A 22,003-nucleotide genomic window follows, 5' to 3' on the forward strand; every position below is an offset into this window, starting at 1 on the left:
AAAATGTGGCTGAATTTTATGTATTTATTTGCCTTCATCAGGCAAATCTTTGCTTGCAGGATGTTTGGATTCTTTGCTGGTTAATTCTAACTGGCTGCATGTTTTCTGGCTCTAGAAGCTCTATGTACATACCTCAAACTGTGGCTTGGAACCCAAATTCTTAGCCAGCTTGTGAATGCTCAACACCGCAGTCACATAATTGGTCACAAGTTTCTTCTTCTCCTTCAGATAGAGTCTCTTGATGTATTCCCTCAGCTCTGGGATCTCTGAGATATAAAAAAAAGCAAGACATGCAAATAGTAAGAAACCGTCTTCTAAAAAACTTTTGGCAGGAAAATCCTTCCCTTTGAAACATTTCTTCTAATGGTAACAAACTCAGGTAATATAAGAATGGAGATTTCTTTGATTCTCGAAATTCACACAATAGCCTTGTGCTCAAATAAAGTAGATGGTTGTACTTTTAAGTCATGTCAGCCTCAAAATTTCCCTTTATTGATTATTTCTGATTACAGTAAACCTCTGAATTCCATCCACTGCTAGGAGGCAACATCTATGTCCTGTTTGTGTCAGAATTAACAATAGCAATGGATCACACACACACACACACACACACACACACACACACACACACACTGCAGAACTGAAGAGGTCCATGTGCTGGAAATTGCAGTGTCTGGTGTACTGCAGCAGCAAGAAGGGAAGAAGAGCCTACCATGCAGGGGGCAGCGAGGATCACTTAGTTAAGACAGTGAGAGCAGCATCTCTTTTGTTTCCTGGGGGTCATTTCCTTGTCTTGTCTCCTATTGGGCTAAACAGGGCAATCTCTCTTCTCTCTCCTACCTTATCACTCCTCCAAGATGCAGTCAGATAGTCAGGACTCTATCTCTTTTCTTCACTCTCAAGTATGTATTTCTTAAATAAACTTTTAGCCTCTTTAATAAGCACAGCATAACTTCTCTGCATTATTTGTACTCTGCCAGGCCCATGAAGGGTTAATTCAGTCACATAGTGATGCTCCCTAGTAACTAACTGGAACCTAGAAGTTTCTTTTGCCTATTCTTTCCTGTGTGTTTGCTGGATTTGTTGTAGACCAAGAAAGAGCTCTGCACTCTACCTCTTTAGTTATCAGTTCCGTGTGTTTGAAAGTTAAGTAAAGGTTTTACTTCTTGAAAGAATCTTCAACCCGGACTCATTTCTGTAGTTGCAAAGCTGCAACATCTATCAGCACGTTGGTCCTCCAGAGTAACTGGTGGACCATTGTGTGATACAGGATGCTGGACTAGATGGACCAAGGCTCTTCTAACATTATGTTCTTAAGCAATCCTATAAAATTTTATTTTGAATTGACTCAGAGTTCCCTTTGTTCATTAAATCAAAACTCATTCAGTGCAAGCAAGTTTACTTTTTTTTAAAAAAAATCTACTTTCTCCCAGTGTCCAAAGAGAGCACAGATACTAGGAGACAGGCTCAGTGGCAGAGCATCTACTTTGCATGCAGAAAGTCCACCGATTGATCCCTGGCATCTCCAGTTGAAAGAACTGGGAGACAGGTGATGTGAAAGACCTCAACCTGAGACCCTGGAGAGCTGTTGTCAGTCAGAGTATACAATACTAATTCTGATAGACCAATGATCTGACTAGGTAAAAGGCAACTGTGACAACAACCCATTTCTGAGAAGATTTCATAAATTTCAAAGGGCCCTCTTTACCTGTTTCTTCTTGACTGAGGTGCTTTGGCTCCCAGAACTCTTGGGCACTGACTGTATAAACCCATTTATGCTCCTTGTTAAGGACTTCTGAATCAGGTGGCAGTTGTTTCTGAAAGACACACAAATGGGAAGATTTTTACAAAAATACTCCCTCTTTTTGATACAGCACCCACAACAGACACTGTAGAAAGGAAGAATGAGACTCCCTCTACCTGCCCTTCCCTTCTTGTGACAAACTGCCCCTCTACTCTAGCACTTACCATATGGAGGATGTGTTATGTTACTTTTTAAGTTTTAGTTTTAAAATACAACTATGCCAGTTAGCAGGGCTTTTTTTCTGGGAAAAGAGGAGGTGGAACTCAGTGGGTTGCTGTCAGAGAAAATGGTCACATGGCTGGTGGCCCCACCCCCTGATCTCCAGACAGAGGGGAGTTGAGATGGCCCTCCGTGCCGCTGAGCAGTGCAGAGGGCCATCTCAACTGCCCTCTGTCTGGAGATCAGGGGGTGGGGCAACCAGCCATGTGACCATTTTCAAGAGGTTCCGGAACTCTGTTCCCCCACGTTCCCCCTGAAAAAAAAGCCCTGCCAGTTAGGATACAATGCAAAAAGTAATGTCAGTTACTTATAATAGGTCATAAAAACACATGGAGAGTTTCTTTTTGTAGCTTTGTCATGCCCTCAGTTCCATGGACTGATTAGAATCAGGAAAATTCCTTCCAGTCCTCTGATCATATGTTACTTTTGGCAAGAATACCACACAATGAATCCATTTATTTACTGACTGGGATTCTGACTTTTCCCACTTAGCACCAATGGTCAATTTAGCTGCTTTTAAAAGGAACATTCCATAACTGGCAGGAACACATTTTTTTACATAACCCAGCACAGTACATTGGGGTCAAAAGTTTGAACGTCACAAAAAAATTGACTGTTCCCCCTATGGGTCAGTAATGATTCGGTGCTTGCACAGGGGACTACATTTACCTTTTTTATGCTTTTACAAAGCATAAAAACTTATTTCGTGGGATTGTAAATGTACATTTTTTTAATCTGACTGCATTTATGAAACTTGAAAGTTGTACATGTGTGTGTGGGGAGTGGAGGAGGCCACCAAGTAAGTCCAGAGTTGATATGCAGAGGCAGGCAAGGACAACCACCCCTGCGTCTTGATAGCACTTACACATACACACATATTAAGCCACAGTGTCACTACCTTCACTGCCACAAAGGAGCTACAGGAGTGTGCCCTCACCAATATTTGATCACCACTTCCAAGTTTGTCTCAAAATATCAGAAAGCAACTCGGGCATCAATAAGATCTTAACTGGTCCTGCAAATCTTAACTGGTCCCGCAACACTGCACAAGTTCTGAGTTCTCCTGAGATTAACGTAAACCTCAGCAGGTGATGATCAGTTCATAACAAAGAAGTTACAGAAATTTCTTTCTTTAACAAGCCATGGCCATTTTCACACTGCTTACCTTCTCTTGGAACAACCCGGAACGTCGTGCAAAAAACGTGGAAGATTGCATTTTCTCGTGCTAGAGTTGCGCAACGTCGAGCAAATCTCATGTGAGAAAACGCGATCTTCTGTGTCTTTTACGTGATTTTCTGGGTCGTTCTGAGAGAAGGTAAGCAGTGTGAAAACAGCCAAGATGGCAGTTGTTCAGTACAGAAGTCCAAATATTTGTGGAAGCTATGAGGTTCTGGGACTTACGAGTGTGGGGCACCTTACCTGCAGCTTCTCCTTAATGCTTCTCTCCTTCTTGCTCTTCACATCTTGGTTCCTCTCTAAAATGGCATCATGCTCATTCTCAACGGGACCCTGAGTTTGGAAAGGTCAGCAGAATCACATGTAGTGCCCAGCTCTGTATCTAGTCCTAACTTAAACCATTAAACTGCACACAAGTGGACAGGGAAACCTCCTCAAAAGGCCACTGAAAGCCAGGATCAAGCACAGCCAAGACCCAGCACTTCTGTCAATGCCTCAGGGGTTACTTGCCTCAGACCCTTCATTGACAATGGTAATAGATGGCAGCTCACAAAATGTCTCCTCTCACAATTTGTTTCCAATTTGTGGGAGAAAACAATGGGTGAGCTAACGACCATTGTTGAGCTCCAGCACTTGATACATTGCAGAGACCACTCAGCTTGGCTCACCACAGAGTGATTTTCACTTCCCAGTCCATTCCTGAAACTGCATATTGGAACAAGAACTTGGAGAATGCATGAAATTGCCTCTGCTTAGAAAAATATTAATAAAGCAACATGGGAGAAGATGAATAATTAAATTTAAGTTTGTGTTTCCAATTTTGCTTTTCATTCTAGTATTTCATCCTCTTTTACAATGAACTAATATAGATGAGGGTGATAGTTTCTTTTCTTTTTTAATTTGCACTCAGCCCAGTAACATACACAAGCTCTGTCCTTTAGACTTGCTGAGCAGTAGTCATTGTTCTTAGGAATGGGCCATAAATAAAACTTAGCTCAGCTCTATTTTAATATTACCAGTAAGAGCAGAAAATTGCTGATATGAAACTTTTGTCATGGAAGCGTTTGAAACAACATTATAGTACAAGATTTCAGAAGTTATACTTACATTTTTATTTTTTCTTTCACTGGAAAAAAGAGATTTACTTAGATTAGCATAATAAATTAATTTCAAAAGATTTGTGGCAGAAAGAAGTCACCATAAGCTATAAATACATCATGAGGTGGGGAGGAGAGTTGACCCTTGGCAACCCACTCTGGCCAGTGCAGATCAGGCACTTGGGGTTGACTGCCAGGTCAGGGAATCCAGGCCAGAAGATAAGTGAACCGGCTTCCTGTGTGCCGTGTTGCTCCTTCCCCTTCCCTTCCTCCTCTTCTCCTCCCTCCCCTCCAGCCAGGTGTCTGGTACTTTCAGGACATTTCCCCTGGACAATCCAAAGAAATACTAGACTGTCCAGGTGAAAACCGGAAACCTAGCAACCCTAAATAGAAATCCAGGGTTGTATAAGCACAGCATTCAGATTAGAGTTGAAATTCAAATATGGGGTTCTTTTCATGTTTGGATGGAGAGGTATGTATTGTAGTACTCAAAATTTTGGCAACAAGGATCTTTATAAGTACCTTCTGTATTCATCAAGTTTAATGACATCTGATTTGGTGACCACCATAGCAAAGTCAACACAGTTCCCTGCACGGAAGGCTGTGATGCTGTCATTCAGTAACCTGGCTTGGATCTTATCTCCTTGAACGCGCACAATACCACTGATAATCCAGATGACTGAACATGAATTGATACTCTATTTTAAAAATAGAAAAAATGGAAACAGAAGTGATTCAAAACGAATTACAAATTCCTAAAAAGAGGAAAAGATATGGATTATTGGACTTTAGGCGGAAATTGGCTAAAGAGGTAATAAGAGAATTTCTCTTAACAATGCTACATTGAGGTTTAAGATCTGATCCAGGATGTTGGGGCTTCTTCCTCTTCACACCTGCTATTTAATAAGACCAAAAGGTTACTTCACACAACTGTATATCAAAATCAAGAGGTTTATTCATAACATTTTCATCTCCTCTCTGTAAATAGTCACCTGTTTCCACATCTCATCTCTCTTTTTGTTGAAGTCTCCTGTACCAGGAATATCCAAAAATGTGATGCCTTCTGGAAGGATGTCTGACCCTGGAACAGTCACTTCCACGTACTTGATCAGCGGCCAGAGCCTATTACCACCCTCATCCTGAACACGAATGTAAGGATCCAGTTTCTTGGAGAGCTTTTCTGCCTGTAACAAAAAAAAATAATACCTAGAAGGAATTCACTGGCTTGCTAAAGGGATCTCAGTCCAATAGCCCCTCTCCTATTAATGGTAACAATGCCTGGAGTTGTCAGGTTTCAGTATTTTTCCTCCTCATTTGAAATTTTTTTGCATCAAGTTCAGCATCAAGTGAATAAACAAACTAATTTGATCCAAGAGAATTTCAGGAAAAAAGTTCACTTGGTCTCACATCTTGTTATACTAGGCTTCAACTCCTGATCTTCTCAAATCCGCCATGCTCCAACCCCCAATTCTTCTGAACCCATTGTGGGATTCAGGATACAAACTTGGGTTAAATTTGTGGGGTATTAATCTGTGCTTACTCAAACATAATTAGAGTTATAGTCTTCCACCATTGCATTGCCTAGGTTTATATTAAGCATTGGTAGTTAATGGGAAAGTTTATATTATTCCCATTCAAACTAACAAAAATCACGTCCCCATTTTCTGTTTTTCTTCATAGGAAGATGTCATGCCTTGATGTCATGTAAGAGAACATGATTGATTTGTGAGGAAATAGCAAAATAGTAATATATTGGTGGATAATACCATTTCTTTTTTTCATTTACTGCTCATATTTGTTAGCTTTAAAAAATTTTCAAAGAAATTTCAGCCTATACTATAGAAAACCTTTCATTTTGGCATATGCTGAGCAACCATTTGGACTGGACATTACTTTAACTAAAAGGACTGTAGAATTACACGGTGACAGCAGCAAGAGTAATATTTGCAGTAAAATGTAAGGCAGAAAGATGCCAAAATTATACAAATATGCAACAATGGCAAAACTAACATCTTATATACATAATAGACCAATCTCAGAATTTAAAGAAAAATTGGAAGTATTTTTTGGTTATATAGCTGAAAATTAAGAATAATTGAGAATAAACTTAAAACTTAAATTTAAATTAAAAGAGAAAGTGTTAAAAAAGAAGAGATGACAATATATGTTTGTAATAAAATCATGATTAGATATGAAGATAGATGGAAAATATAGAATAAAGATATTTAAATAGAAATGAAAAATTAAGAACATGTATAAGCAAGTTGTATACAGATATATGATTTGATTGATAATTATATGACTTAATCGGAATTTGTTTTATTTTTTGTATGACTCAGATGATTATATTTATGTCGTATGTATGACTTAGGTGATCATAGACAATTGAATAGTGGACAACTGTAGATGTATGATTTAGATGATTGTACAATTATAGTTCTTGTTTTATGTTTGTGAGTTATTAACTGAAATAAAAATTTATTTTAAAAAAGTATTGTAGAATTACTAACCACTCCCATTTCCAGGTGTCTGAACTGAAATTAATATCTTAAGGTGCTCAAGAGAAAATTCCAAATTTGTTGATTAGAAATGGTTCACAGTTTGCAGGAGTAAATTTGAACCTCATTAACTTAATAGAGTTCCTGTTACTTAACTGAACACATAGAAGCAAAAGCAAATAAAAGAGAAGAAAGGGGGTGCAGAAATTCCTCAACATGAGGGAAGAGATATTCATACACCTTGGATCGTGGAACTGGAAGGACTCCCAATGTCCTTGTAAGAGAAATAAGAAAATCTGGAGGTGAAGCAGAGAGAATTGTGGGCTGACTGAGGATGAGCCACTCCTGGGGCCAGGCTGGAAAAGTAGTCAAGAGGGATTGCCAGGAGCTGGAACGGCCATGATCCTCAGCCTCCCTGATGGGTGGTAAGTGGTAACCTGCCTGAAATGGAAACAAAGACAAGCGAAGTGAGGGTTAGGCACCTGGCCTTCCACAAGCCACAGCCAGGTCTGCCACCCCCTGGGAGAGTGTTCACGGCTTGGAAGGGTGCTACCAGTTCCATCACTGCAAATACTGCCGGTAACCAGATTATGACTGGTTACCAGCAGACGTAAAATATATTTAGGAATAGCTATGCTTTCAGTTACTAATAATTGAGTTATGAAGGCCTTGAAGAGAGAATTTTTTCCAAAGGTTTTTTTTTAATTATGTTCTGCTTGGTATGTTAAGGTTATTGATTAGAGAAAAGATTTGAATAAATATTTATTTACATAGAAACCCCATATTGACTTGATGTTGAAATAGAACGAGAAGAACTGATGATATGCTTATTTGAAGATTAGGAAGAAAGGACAGAATATGTTAAAGTTAAATTTAGTTAAGAATTTGTATCAGCTTTTGATTGCTTCAAATGGAAAATGGATAATTGGTATATATTCCTATTAATTTGTTTTTCTTCTTTTTCTCTCTCTCTTTTTCACTGTTTTTATCTCCTTTTTTGTTTTTTATATTTTTATCTAGTTTTTCTCATTTCCTTTATAACTGTATGTTTTATAATTATGCTAAAAATCTCAATAAAAGGCATTATTTAAAAAACCCTTTAAAATCGTGTAATTCCTCTGCTGTCTGATGTTCAGCTGTAATCCTGCTTTGGCATTTTCTCCTTAAACCTTCAGCAGTAGACATAGACATTTCAGGTGTCAGGACCAGACTGCTTTCTTGTGTGCCTTTGCTTAACCGACTCCATTTTTAATCCTTTCAGTGTTTAAGTGTTCTCTTCCAGGTGCCAAGGTTCCCAGGCAGCTATCTCCCAGAAAAAGATTGTTTTGGCTACCGACGTTCCACCAAGAACCGGCCTTGGGAAGTTTCCGCGCTTTCGGCTTCAAAGGGGTTGTTTTGAGAACTGTGGGGGGAGGTTGGGCCTGCTGTGATCTGTTACTCTGTTCCTCATGCTTTGCCTTTCATTGGTAACAATGCATCTGTACCATCCTGGATTTTGTATTCAGGCTCGTGGACTATAATGAACTAATTCTTCAGTAAAAGCCTTTTGGAAACAATGGACTGTTGTCTAATTGCAGGAGGTAGTCTGGAGTAAGAACGTTATCTAGCCACAAGTCTGACATTTTGTTACCAATCAAATTTTCCAATGCCTAAGCCGGATCAGACGGAATCCAAAGCTGTCCCTGTCAGGGATCCTTTGTTTGACCCGTATGCCTCCCCCGGCTCTCAAGGCTCGGACTCTCAAATACCTGCACCGAGGGAGAATAACTCCTCGGTTACAACGATCTATACCCTTGCTCCAAGCAGGGCTGATACTCAGCCTCGGGCCACAGCTCTCCCACTGCTGTCGCTGCCTACCCCGACACAGTGGGGTGCGAGACCAAGGGAAACGAGGGATAGGAGGGCCAGCGCGATGTTCACGCATTTACAGCTGGATAGTCGGCGTAGCCTGGAATCCATCCCCGAGCAAACCGGTGATCAACCTTGGCTATATTGGAATAGGTCGACCGAACAATCGGAGTGGGACACGTCACACCGTGGCACCCTGAGTTGGGATTATGCGGAAGTCGCCCCGTGGTCGGGGCAACAAGAAGTAAGTGAGCACCAGTGGGTGCAACTGCAGAGCAGAACGATAGCCATTGACTCAGGGATTTCGGCAATCACCGGCCTGACAAAAGGAGTTTTAGCCGTGAGGTCCCAGGAGGAGCGAGGAGATGAGACACCCTTGCCTTGGCAGCAAACGCTCACCACGGGATCGCGGACTGAAACTAGGCAAACCTCGCAGACTGCCGGAGCTGCTGAGGGGGAAGAAACTATGGATAGAGTGCAGCTTTTAGAGAACAGACTCATAAATATGGAAGAAAGTTTGGCTAGTGCCGTCCACCTGCTGTCAGTGCTAGTTGCGGGGGACAGCGGTCGTGATCGGCCCGCTGGATTACCAGACATCAGTCAGAGTTTGGCCAACCTTCAAACGCTCCTACCTCGGCCGGGGGGTCCTATTCAACCCTGGCCGCAGCAGCCACCAGAGACGGGAGATGATGACTCGGTTACCGGAGAAGGACCCGGCCCAGATAATCCGTGTCCAGATGATTCCCATCCTGACCAACCGGTCAGACCAGGTGACGATGGGACCAGTGGAGGAGGTGACGGGCCGCAGCCGGGAGATCCCCGTCCCACCACTCCTACCAACGGCGGAGGAGAACCGCTACTGCCGACGGCCCCGCTTCTCCCTCCAACCACGACGCAAGCGGACCAGCCGGTAGCCCCTCCACCTACAACGCGAGCGAACCAGCCGCCAAGCATTCCAGGGACAGGACCAACGCCAGGGCCTCGAGGGGATACGGTACCTCTCCAACCCATTTCTCCCCATCCGCTACCATTACGGCCGGCCCCTCATCAGCCGCTGCCTAGAGGGGAACCAGCACCCGTTCGGCCAACGCGACCTATTCCGAGAGGACTCCCCCAGCCGCTTCCGGGAGTGCCTCCACCGCGCCAGCCGCAACCGTACCAGCCGCAACCGCACCCGCAGCAACCTCTACCACAGCTGCCGCCAGCTCCACGACAACCCCCTTTACAACTCGGCCCACTCGATGTCTATCCAATGCCGGCACCAGCCCCTCGACAAGACCTTCCGATGGGTTGGGTCAAGTTGGATGCTACGTTCGATGGGGACCCTTCCAAATTGGGATTTTTTCTAGTACAAGTAGTGCAATTTTTTAATCGTTGGGGGCATCTTTTCGGAAGTGAAGCTAGTCAAATCGAACATCTGCGGTCACGTCTTCAAGGCAAAGCAGCGGACTGGTATGTAGGACTGTATAACGTGGGGGCCCCTGAGTTAGATACACTTCAAGGGCTGGTAGACGCAATCCGAGCTCAATATGAGGATCCCCTAGAAGAAACCAGAGCCCGAACAGAATTGCAGGCTATCAGGCAAGGCAGCATGTCGGCTAGAGACTATGCCGCAAAATTCCGACAACTCGCTGCCAAATGCCCAAGGTGTGAGGAATCCACCAAGATTATTATGTTTAAACAGGGTTTAAACCCTAGATTGCTAGACAGAGCTTTAATGCAAGATAATCCTCCTACGCTGTTAGGGTGGATACAATTGACCTGTGAAGTAGAAAACCGTCTGATGGAAGTTCGTTTGGTGGAGCAACACCAACAACCTCCGGGCCAAAGACGCTCCTCCACTCCTGCTCGAGGGAGCCGGGGGGCTGGCTACGCTATCCGTGGAGCGAGAGATGCTAGATGGCAACAAGGATTGTGTTTGCAGTGTGGACAAAGTGGTCATTTTGCAGCGCAATGTCCTTATCGGCCTGTGCAAAGACCTCTGCTCCAACTCAGACGCCCAGCCCCCGCTGCCTACCCGGTGCCACCGCGCCCTACCCCAGCCCCCAGAACGGCAAGGGGTAGGGGAGCGCCGAGAAGAAATCCCCCTGAGAGGGGGCTAGAACTGGAAGAAGTTATGGAATATGATCCAACGGCGATGGCGGGAGGGGAGAATCCAGAAAGCCCCTCCTCGGGAAACGAAATGGATCTGTCGTGAAAGGACCCAAACGGCAGATCAAACCTCAGTCAGTTCCGGTTCCGAACCGACCGTATGGGTCCATACTCTTCATACCAGTGACTTTAGTGAATTCTGACAGAAAGATGCACATTCGGATACAAGCCCTCATTGATTCGGGCTGCTCTAGAGACATTATTGCACCAGCCTTGGTAAACGGACTAGTACTCCCTGTCAAAGAATTAGACATACCGGTCATTTTCGAACGAATGGATGGCACTAACATGAATCCAGTGACTACAGAAACCATGCCAATCATCACAGGCATGGGGCAACATTGGGAAAAAAGATCTTTCGTTATTAGTGCCACCGCAAAGTACCCTTTGATCTTGGGGAGCAGGTGGTTATGCGATCATAACCCCTACATCAACTGGGCAAAGGGAAGCATCACATTCACCCATGAGTCATGCAAAAGTCATCGGTGGGATCAGAATTGGGGAAAAGATCCGACCACAACCGAACCGGCTCTCCTCTCCCAGGAAGAAATCAAACTAATACCCAAACAATACAGGGCGTACACCCAAGCCTTCACAGAAGAAGAAGCCAACTCGTTACCTCCTCACCGGAGGACAGACTGTGCTGTGGAAATTTTACCTGGCGCCTCGCTGCCCAAAGGCCGCCTATACCCTATGAGTCCTAACGAAAGAGAGGAGCTCCGCAAATTCATCGACCTCAACCTTCAAAGAGGATTTATTCGACCAGCTAACAGTCCCCATGCAGCGCCAGTACTTTTTGTAAAGAAGAAAGATGGGGGCTTAAGATTATGCACGGACTTTCGAGGTCTTAATGCGGTCTCTGCCAGCAATGCCTACCCTATTCCGCTCATAAGAGATCTACTCAACGTCGTGGCTCAAGGTAAGATCTTTACGAAATTAGATTTGAAAGATGCTTACTTTCACGTTCGTATTCGAGAGGGGGATGAATGGAAAACAGCCTTCAACACATCACTCGGCCAATATGAATACTTAGTTATGCCTTTCGGCCTGGCCGGAGCCCCCTCAGTTTTCATGTCCATGATTAATGAGGTACTGCATGAATTCCTCTATAAAGGTGTAGTGGTGTATCTGGATGATGTGTTAATTTATTCAGAAACTGAAGAGGAAAACGTAGGACTGGTAAAAAGAGTCTTAACCACCCTCATGAATAACCAGTTACCTATTAAACTCTCCAAATGTGAATTTCACAAAACGGAACTCACTTACTTGGGCTATTGTATTTCCCGGGAGGGTTTGAAAATGGACCCAAGTAAAATACAAGCAGTACTAAATTGGCAAACCCCCACAACCCGCAAAGAATTACAATCCTTCTTGGGCTTTGCCAACTTCTATAGAGAGTTCATTGCAAATTTCGCCCAAATCACACTCCCCCTAACTGAACTGTTGAAAACCAAAGATAAGGGGGACCAAGCCAAAAAACCAAGTGCAAAACTGGCTTGGACGGCGGAATGCCAAACGGCGTTCGATCACCTTAAAACGCAGTTTGTATCAGAACCCGTTCTACAACACCCCGACGAAAGCCGCCCGTTCATAGTACAGGTCGATGCCAGCGACACGGCAATTGGGGGTGTACTGCTACAGCGGGGGGCGGATGAAAAGCTCAAACCCTGCGCCTTCCTTTCCAGAAAGTTTTCAGAATCGGAAAGGAATTGGAACGTATGGGAGAAAGAAGCCTTTGCTGTAAAAGCGGCTCTCACTACCTGGAGACATTGGTTAGAAGGAGCCTGCCATCCGTTCGAAGTCTGGACGGATCATAAAAATTTAGAAGCCCTGCGCAGCCCTCGCAGGCTAAACGCCAAACAACTGAGATGGGCGGAGTTTTTCTCTAAATTTGATTTCACATTGAACTTCCTCCCTGGGAAAACCAACTTCTTGGCGGACGCTCTATCACGCATGCCCCAGCACAAAAGCAAAAGGGAAGAGACAATAGACACAGTCTTCTCACCTACGCAATTAGGGGGCGTGGTAACAACACGCAGCCGCACAACCCGCTTTCCCCAACCCGACCAGGGATGGAGAGAAAAGTTAAAAGCTGAAGTGGAAAAGGAGGGGGAAGATGTGCCCAAAAACAAACTGCAACAATCCGATCAGGGGGAATGGCTCTGGGGAGATCGCTTCTATGTACCCAAAAGCTTAAAGAAAGAAGTGTTACAACGCTGTCACGATGCTCCCACAGCGGGGCATTATGGGTACTTAAAAACACTTCATTTGGTACAACGCCAATTTTGGTGGCCGGGCATGCGCAAGGACATTTCACAATATGTAGCGTCTTGCCCCATCTGTCTCAGTGCCAAATCCCGAAAAGGAAAACCTCCGGGACTCCTACAACCCCTAGAAACGCCAAACCGACCGTGGGAAATAATTTCCATGGACTTTATCACAGACTTGCCCCCCTCCAAGGGACACAATTGTATCTTGGTCGTAGTCGATTTATTCTCCAAGCAAGCCCATTTTATACCCTGTACTACAATTCCTTCGGCTAGAAAGCTGGCCGACATCTTTATAAAAAACATTGTAAAAATACATTCTTTTCCATCCAAGGTGATCTCGGATCGCGGCGGACAGTTCGTTGCCAACTTCTGGCGGGAGCTTTTACAACTACTGGGTATTGAGCAAGGTCTGAGTTCAAGCCATCACCCAGAAACAGACGGACAATCGGAAAAAACAAATCAGATATTAGAACAATTTCTGCGCTGTTATATTAATTTCCAACAGGATAATTGGTTTGATTTGCTCCCCTTGGCAGAATTCTCGTATAATAACAGCGTGCACGCTTCTACGGGAGAAACTCCCTTCAAAATCGTCTATGGCTTCCATTTCAAGCCCTTCCCGTTCGAGGCGCTTCCTCCTCCTACTACAGCCTCCAAAGACGTCACCGAATGGTGGGGGGAAGCAGCCCAACAGTGGACGCAGATTAAGAAACATCTCATCAAAGCCAAACAGGATTACAAAAAATACGCTGACCGCCACCGCGCGGCAGAATGGGAATTACAGCCGGGTGATCTGGTCTACCTTTCCACCAAGAATTTGAAAACAACGCAAACCAGCCGCAAGCTAGCGTTGAAATTTTTAGGACCGTTTCCTGTTCGCAAAGTAATCAACAAAGTGACTGTTGCTCTAAATCTGCCAAAGAATCTTCGTCATGTACATGATACCTTCCATGTAAGTTTGTTGAAAAAAGCCCCTCCTGCTGATCAATGGCACACCCGTGCACCTCCAATCCCCACTCTGATCGATGATCAAACCCACTATGAAGTTCAACAAATACTGGACTCTAAAATACAAAGAAATCAGTTGTTTTATCTCATTAGGTGGAAGGACTTTGACTCTGGGTTTGATGAATGGGTGAACTCTGTACATGTTCATGCCCCTAGATTAGTTAAGGCATTCCACTCCCGCTACCCACAGAAACCTGGGGGGGGAGCATCTTAGGGGGGGCAGAATAGGTCTTCACTATTTTCTGCCAGCAGTGGCTAGAGATTCAGAATAGGGTGTGAGAGACCCAGGTTCAAATCATCATTCTGCCGTGGAAGCTCACTGGGTACTTTGATCCACTCAGCCTATTGTACCTCGCAGGGTTGTTGTGAGGATAATATGGAGGCAAGGAGAATGGTATAAACTCCTTTGGCTCCCATTGTGGAGAAGGCAGTATATAAATGAAATAAATTAAGAAACATAGGTAAAGATAGGAGGCAGTTTAAAAGTAAGTAGTTTTGTGGGTTTGAAGGAGGGAAGAATGTAGGAAAAGGTGAGCATATGGAGGCTGCCAGGAGGATGCAAAGAGGAAATGGTGTGGGGGAGGGGATACAGGGGGAAGTGTAGTAGCTCCTACAAGTCCTTGCAGGTTCCCCACCATACAACTGGGCCTGGCTCAGCTGGGGCCATGCAACTGGACCGTAGGGGAGAGGCTGCTGGGGGAAAGAGATGAAGGCAGAGGGGCAGCTGGGGAAATATGAAGATGGGGGGCAGGCAAAGGTAGGGGGAAAGGAGAGAAGGAAGCAGGAAGATGGGGAGGAGGTTAGGGAAAGAGGACATGGGGGGGGGAATCAGACGCCCTCACAAGTTCTTGTAGGTCTCCAGTTGTATATATATAATTTTGAAAAGGTAATTGCTGCATAGAAATTACACAATGAAAATCTTTTTTTAAAAATCCTCTATGTATTTTCAGAGGCACTGACAAATGATCCCCTCCTCCTCCACCCCCTCCCCCTTCCCTCGGTTTAAAAGACAGGCTCAGCTGTGGGCAATTATCTTCACTGCATAGAAATGATGCAATATCTTTTATAAACTTTATTTTTAAAACTTCTATTTGAAGAGGCACCTCTGGATGATCCCTTATCCCTCCTCTCGGTCTAAAAGGCAGGGTCAGGTGTGGATGATTCTCTTCAGTTAGGTTAACTCCTGCAAATCCTGCTATGCTAATTCCTGCATGGGCCTCATGCAGTCATCAGCAATGAAATAATTTCAGGGGCATCCTGTTAGCCTGCAGTAGATGAACAAGTGCTGTCAAGTCACAGCTAATGTAGGGCAATTCCATCGGGTTTTCAAAGCAACAGATGAACAGAGATATGGTTTGCCATTGACTGCCTCTGGTTAGCAACCATGGACACCTTTGATTGGTGGTCTTCCAACCAGGTACTAACCAGGGCTGATCCTGCTCAGCTTCCAAGATGTGACAAAATCAGGCTAGCCAGTGCTGTCCTGGTGAAGGCAATGCACAGAGTAATCCACTAGAATTCCTGCAGTTGCTCTGTTTCCCTTTCAGACATAAGAAACTACTTGTGCTGATAGTTTGCACTGCTTGGGAAACTTTTTTTTTACAGGTTTCATAAAAAGCAGTTTTTATGTGTGTGTGGAAGGAATGAGCTGTTGTCCATGTGCAAATAGAGAACAACATCGTGTGGAAACATGAAAAAACTGCATGAGTCAGGTGGCTGAAAGATGGAAAATCCTTGGGGTGAAAGTGGCATAGGATATAAGGAAGTGACAGCAAATGGAAGAAAACAGCACTAACCTCCGGAGTCTCGATTGAAAGTATTCGTCTGGGAGGAATAGACACCTGCGGCTTGGCCTTGATCAAGGCTTCACGGGTTTTTTCAACTCCCTTCCCATAAATAGCATGGAGCTTTTTTATGGCATCTTTCACGCATTCATCATCTTCATCTTCATCATCCCCATTCTCGGACAAAACTGCCACAAGGTTGTTCATCTCTTCTTTCCATTCCTGTTAGGGCAGTACAGGTAAAGGGGCTTAGCCAAGCTACACAGGCTAGCACAATTCACACCTCCTACTGTCAGGTCTGTTGCCCACAGTCCCTCCATATTGCCTGCCTGCTCTCTCTATGGCGCAATAGCCTCGTGCACCTGTTTTCCCGTCTTGCTTTCCAGTTCCCAGGACGGCCGAGCTCTGATCTGGAATGGCTCGCCACAGCGGCCTTGGGACAGCTCCTTCCGTCTCTTCCACTGATTGCACCCAGCTGGATGGGCACTGAGGGTGTGGGGATTATGTAGAGGGGTAGATATAATGTATCATGTACTCAATACGTCATTCTTAACAAGAGACCTGTGTACAGCCAGACGCCTTTACTTGCCTCTGTGTAACCTATGGACATATATATGCTGAAGCTGTGATATCTCATTAAAGACCCTTTTACTCAAAGAGAGCTTGGATTTCTTGCTGCAAGGGGCGGGAGTCAACTTCAACATATCCTTTCTTCCATAGACTGACAACTACATCTTCCCATTAATATGCTTTTACCTGACCTGCCCTCCCCCAATGGAAACACCTCAAGATAGTTGGGCTTTCTGATGCTAGAGGTACAGGGAGCCTACACCTCAAAATCTTTTGGCCTCTTGATGCCTTGAGTGAGGGAGGAAAACATCTAGTGCAGTGGATCTCTTCAATAAAAGCAAAAATGGTTTAAGGCACTCCCAGCAGTCAGCTGCCTGATTTCTTCAATACTATCAGGAAATATCAGTGAGCTTGCTGGAAACTCCAGAACTCCTCACACACTTTTGTCATAAACAACAATAATCTTGTGCTTATAGCCAGCCCTTCTAGACAAATTAGTGCCCACTCAGAGCGATGAACTAAGTCAGTTATTATCGCCACAGCTGGGGCTGAGAGGAGTGGCTTACCCAAGGCCCCTGGGCAGAGCTCATGGCAGCAGATTGCTGATTTGCAACCAACCACTTAACCACTATACTACAGCAGCAGCGGCCCAGGTTTGTTGTATAATAAACAAAGTTCTTAAGAACCAGCCTGGTGGAACTCTTTCTCCATCAAGACTAGGGTCCTGCAGGACTTGTTACAATTTTACCAGGCCTATAAGACGGAGATGTTCTACCAGGCTTACGGTGGTGGTTGAAGCATGGGCAAACTGCCCAGTTGGCCTCTGCTGTGGCCTCTGGTCTGCTTGTTTTACATTCGGGCAACCTGCCTGCCCTGCCTCCAGGAAACTGGTGTGTGGGGTGTATTATGGGGAATAATTTCATGCTGCATTTTAGATTGTGGTTTTAACTTTTATATTTAAACTATGAAATTGCATATTTTATCTTTTATCGTGTATTATTTTAATTTATTGTGTCACTGTATAATGTTGTAATCCGCCCTGAGCCCGCTTGTGGGGAGGGCAATCAAGAAATTTGATAAATTAAATTAAATTAATCTAAGGAGAGCCCTCCTGGACCAGACCAGTGGCTCACCTAGTCCAGCATGCTGTCTCATGCAATGGCCAACCAGTTACTCTGGAGGGCCAGCAACAGGACACAGAGGCCAAGGCCTCCATCTGATGTTGCCTCCTGGCACTGGTATTCAGACTACCTTGAATGTGGAACTTCTCTTTAGTCACCATAGCTAGTAGCCACTGATAGACCTATTCTCCATTGTCTACTCCTACTCCCCTCTTAAAACTGTGTATGCCTGTGGCCATCACTACATTCTCTGGCAGCGAATTTCACATTTTAATCATTCATTGTATAAAGAACTAGTTCCTTTTGTCCATCCTGAATCTACTGTCCATCAACTTCCTTGGATGCCCACAAGTTCTAATATTGTGGGGAAAGGAGAATAGTTCCCTCTGTTCACTCTCTCTACCCTGTGCATGATTTAATAAATTTCCATCATGCTCTCTTAGTCATCTCTTTTCTAAACTGAAAAGTCCCAGATAATTCAGTCTTTCTTCACAGGAAAGGTGCTTCAGCCTTAATCATCTTAATTGTCCTCTTCTGTACCTTTTCCAACATTTGAAATGCAATTGCTGAATGATTCAGTCATAAACTCACAAAGAAGCCTGTTTTCATGAACTCTGCACCCTGCAACCAAGATCCCTTTTTCCTGTGAACAGGCAGTGCTGGCAGGTTATTAACCCCAAAAGACATATGCACCTAAATTCATTAAAACCATCTAACAACTGCCATCATATCCATCTTGAGTATGGTTATTCAAGTGCCCTGTTCTATCATAGGTTGGTTGCACCACCATATTACCACTTGTATCCATGCATAATGTGGTGCCATCATATCAACTGTTCACACACACAACACTTTCAGTCCAAAGGAATCTAACCAGGTAATTCTGTCCTCAGAGTTTCTCTCTGCTCAAGAAAGCATGGAGCATATTACACTGGATTAGCATGAGTCACAGGGGATGAGGGTTCCTTCTGAGAAGTGCATTTCTCATTTGTTAGATCAGGATTGCTTTCCAGAATGTGTATTGCAGCCTGAGATTTCTTGCAACACAAGGACCCCTTGCTTATCCAATTTATGCTGGTTCTTTGACTTCATAGAGAGTAACTGTACTCACATCATCTGAGAGGAGGTGAACCGTGGCTTCATACTGTTCAGCACTGCTTGTGTTTACTCGTACCACACATGAAGTGCACACACTGTTCCCAGACACTGGCAGAAACAGCTTCTTCCCTAGAATGGCATTGAGGAGGGAGGTCTTCCCTGCCCCTGTTTGCCCAGGAAACCCAATGCATATGGGGTCCAAGGAAGTCTTCTCCTGCAAGCTGATCAAACGTTTCCTATTGAAGAGAGAATGATTTTATATAGGCAGCAATAATAGGAGCGAATATCAAATCTTCTCACTTTGATTCTTTGAAATACCACCAAACTTCAGAAACTTCATCCATGAGATAAGAAAAAACAGATTGCTTACTTGCGACGGTTGCTCTTTGAGTGGTCATCTATGCATTCAAACTGATGGGCTTAGAGCCTGCATAGAGATTAGGTACTTGAAGGGCTGTCATATAGAGGATGGCACGTTGTTTTCCGCTGCCCCAGAAGGTGGGAACAAAACCAATGGCTTGAAATTAAATCAAAAGAGTTTTCAGCTAAATATTAGGAAGAACTTCCTGACAGAGTAGTCCCTCAGTGGGACAGGCTTCCTTGGGAAGTGGTGGACTCTCCTTCTTTAGAGGTTTTTAAGCAGAGGCTAGATGGCCATCTGACAGCAATGCTGATTCTGTGAACTTGGGCAGATCATCAGGGGGAGGGCAAGTTACACCAGTGCTTAGTTCTCGTGGCCCTTCTTACATGCCCAGGGTAATGCTGATCACCACCTTGGGGTCAGGTTGCAATTTTCCACAAGCCAGTTTGGGTAGGGAGCCTGGAGGTGTTTTACCATCTTCTGGGCATGAAACAGGGGTCACTGGGGCAGTCGGGGGTGGGTATCTGTGAATTTCCTGCATTGTGCAGGGGGTTGGACTAGATGACCTTAGAGGTCCCTTCCAACCCTATGATTCTATGATAGATGCTAGTACAACTCCAATGAACTGGATATGCTGTGTAAGTTCTAGGTACAAGTTTCATCCATTGACTTGAAGGCCCAGAGAGGCTAAAGTATGCAGGGTCATTCACACATTTCAGAGCAGTACAATGGGCAAGGTGCTATCTGACATAATTCATCTATATATGGAATGGCTGTAATCCCTTGTCATCTGAGCTGAACAGCACTAGCAACACAACTACTGCCATACACTTGGTGAATACCCTCAGGGCAGTGGAGAGGCTGAATGGCAGCACTCTGTACTGAGAAGTTGTGGCCCAGGGAAAACCTGAGGAACCAATCGTCCGGCGACGCCGGCCTTTTGTCCACCCTCACCACCAGCCCTGCAGCAGCAGGCACCCCCTTTAGGTCCTGCAGCACAGCCTCTGGCAGTACCTCAGTTGCAGGAGCCCCTACAGGCCTCCAGGCCTCTCCCACCCTTAGGCCAGTTGCAGCCGACGCCCAGGCACAACTCTGGGGAACAGCCTGCAGCCACTCAGCAGACTCACCTGTCTCCTGCAGTTGCCCAGATGGCTACATTTCATCCAGGCTCACAGGAGGTTGCCATCAGCACAAGGCAGGCAGGCGCAGGCTCCAAGATGCCAAGGGAGCCACTGGGGAAGGTTCAGAAGCAGCAGGGGCGAGCCAGGCAGAGAGCAGACCAAATGCCACACCCTAGGTGGGGATGGAGGGGGTGGAGCCAGGAGACTACAGAGTCTACCCAGCCCTCCTATCAGATAGGCTGGGAGCAGGGCCAGTCAGGGAGACGGGGTGATGATTGGGGCCAGAGCCAGGGAGGTGGGGCCAGGGGAGGCCTTTAAATTCAGGTTCCTGTGAAGGCCGAGGAGGATTTTGCAGGGAGAGACAGCTGGAGCGTGCTGCTACTCCCAGGGCAGGAGAAGGAACAAGGTGGTGCAACCCCCTTCCCTGCCCATCTGAGGCCGGAGGACACCTGCCTGGAGAGTTGGTAGGATGGCAGGCCATCAGGAGAGGGTGCCAGTGAGGGAGGATCCTCACACCAATGTTATTGAGGTCAGATGATGCTATGGAAGTAAGCATCTTAGGGTTGATAGAAGGTGATAACAAGGTGATAGCTAGGGTCACCATCTGAAACTTCTAGGTCTTGATGAATTCGTTATCATCTATGACATCAAGGACAGAGCATAACCTACCATCATTTTTCAGAATGGGGCAGTACTGGGTGTAGGAACCCCATCCTCTTAGGAAGTGAGATATGGGTTCTATTACCTGCTTCTACAAAAGGGTGTCCATGAGAGAGAGGGTTGTAGGGCAGAATCTGAATGAGGAGGAAAGCAAAGTGAACTCTATTGTGTACCCTAACCTCATGGTACTTAAGACCCAGTGATCTTAGGTGATCTTCTAACATGCTGTGAGATGTTGACGTAGGCAAGGAGAGAGGTTTGGAAGCAACTTGTACTGAATCTCAATACCATTTTCTGGAATCCAACAATGGTTTCTGTTGGGATTATAACTGTGACTTTGTTGAAGGAAAGGAGGAAGAGTGACCAAACTGGAAGGATTTTCTGATGAATGATCTATCAAAAGATGAATTAAAGGTTTTAGAGGATTTGGGGATAAATTTCTAGTGACCCAGTCTTTGAGACCAGTAAGGCTGTTGAGTTAACCCCATAGACTTTGAAGTGGTGCAAAGATCCTAAATCCTGTTATGGGAATCATGAGTCTTATATCTTAAGAGTCTTTCCTCTTCCAATGGTAGCTCTTCAATGCATGCTCTAGCATCTGGTGTCAAATTTGAAGAATGAAGCTACATGTCACCTGAGGGCTATGGCTATTACTATTTACTAGCTGACAGCAGAATCAGCAACATGATTGGATGTGTGTATTTGTTTGGAGACTCAGATAACCTTGTCGCAAAAGGATGAGGCCACTGATCTGAACGAGTCCAACAAATACTCAAATGCTGTTGACATCTTTTCTTATATAAAGAGATAGTACTGAGACATGCAGGCGACTGGCTCTGACAGTGTAGATTTTGTGACTGAAGCCCTCTAACATTCTAGCCTCACCGTCTGGGTAAGGTGCCTGCTTGCTCTTCCCCAAAGCTATCTCAAATACCACTATGTTCAGAGGCAGTAATCCATCTACTCCAGCATCCTGTCTCTCACAGTGCCCAACTAGTTATTCTAGAAGGCTAACAACAATGCAAAGAAGCTGAGGCCTTCCCCTAATGTTTGTTCCTGGGTTTGGTATTCAAAGGTTTACTACCTCTCAATGTGGAGCTTCCCTTTAGTCACCATGGCTAGTGACTAGTAGTAACCATGGATAGTCCTATCTTCCATGAATCTATCTCATCCCCTTTTAAAGCTTTCTGCCTGTAGCCATCACTACATCCTCTCAA

At 44.8% G+C, this 22,003-nt stretch overlaps 1 protein-coding gene across 5 annotated transcripts in view; it reads right to left on the minus strand.

Annotated features, from left to right (window-relative positions):
- Positions 1-22,003, minus strand: part of LOC129335969 (nuclear GTPase SLIP-GC-like) — a 79,735-nt gene that overhangs the window by 12,543 nt on the left and 45,189 nt on the right. For all 5 annotated transcript variants that reach the window (XR_008597647.1, XM_054988901.1, XM_054988910.1 and 2 more), the window contains 8 exons: positions 18,658-18,880; positions 15,868-16,077; positions 5,289-5,480; positions 4,819-4,994; positions 4,307-4,325; positions 3,443-3,532; positions 1,709-1,817; positions 133-266 (listed from right to left, as the gene is read on the minus strand). Coding sequence is in view for 4 of the 5 variants with exons in the window: in XM_054988901.1 (XP_054844876.1) it covers positions 133-266; positions 1,709-1,817; positions 3,443-3,532; positions 4,307-4,325; positions 4,819-4,994; positions 5,289-5,480; positions 15,868-16,077; positions 18,658-18,880 (1,153 nt within the window). In the remaining variant the exon portion in view is untranslated. The remainder of the gene's footprint in view (positions 1-132; positions 267-1,708; positions 1,818-3,442; positions 3,533-4,306; positions 4,326-4,818; positions 4,995-5,288; positions 5,481-15,867; positions 16,078-18,657; positions 18,881-22,003) is intronic.

The sequence above is a fragment of the Eublepharis macularius genome, chromosome 1 (assembly GCF_028583425.1).
Source record: "Eublepharis macularius isolate TG4126 chromosome 1, MPM_Emac_v1.0, whole genome shotgun sequence".
NCBI classification, from domain to species: Eukaryota; Metazoa; Chordata; class Lepidosauria; order Squamata; family Eublepharidae; genus Eublepharis; species Eublepharis macularius.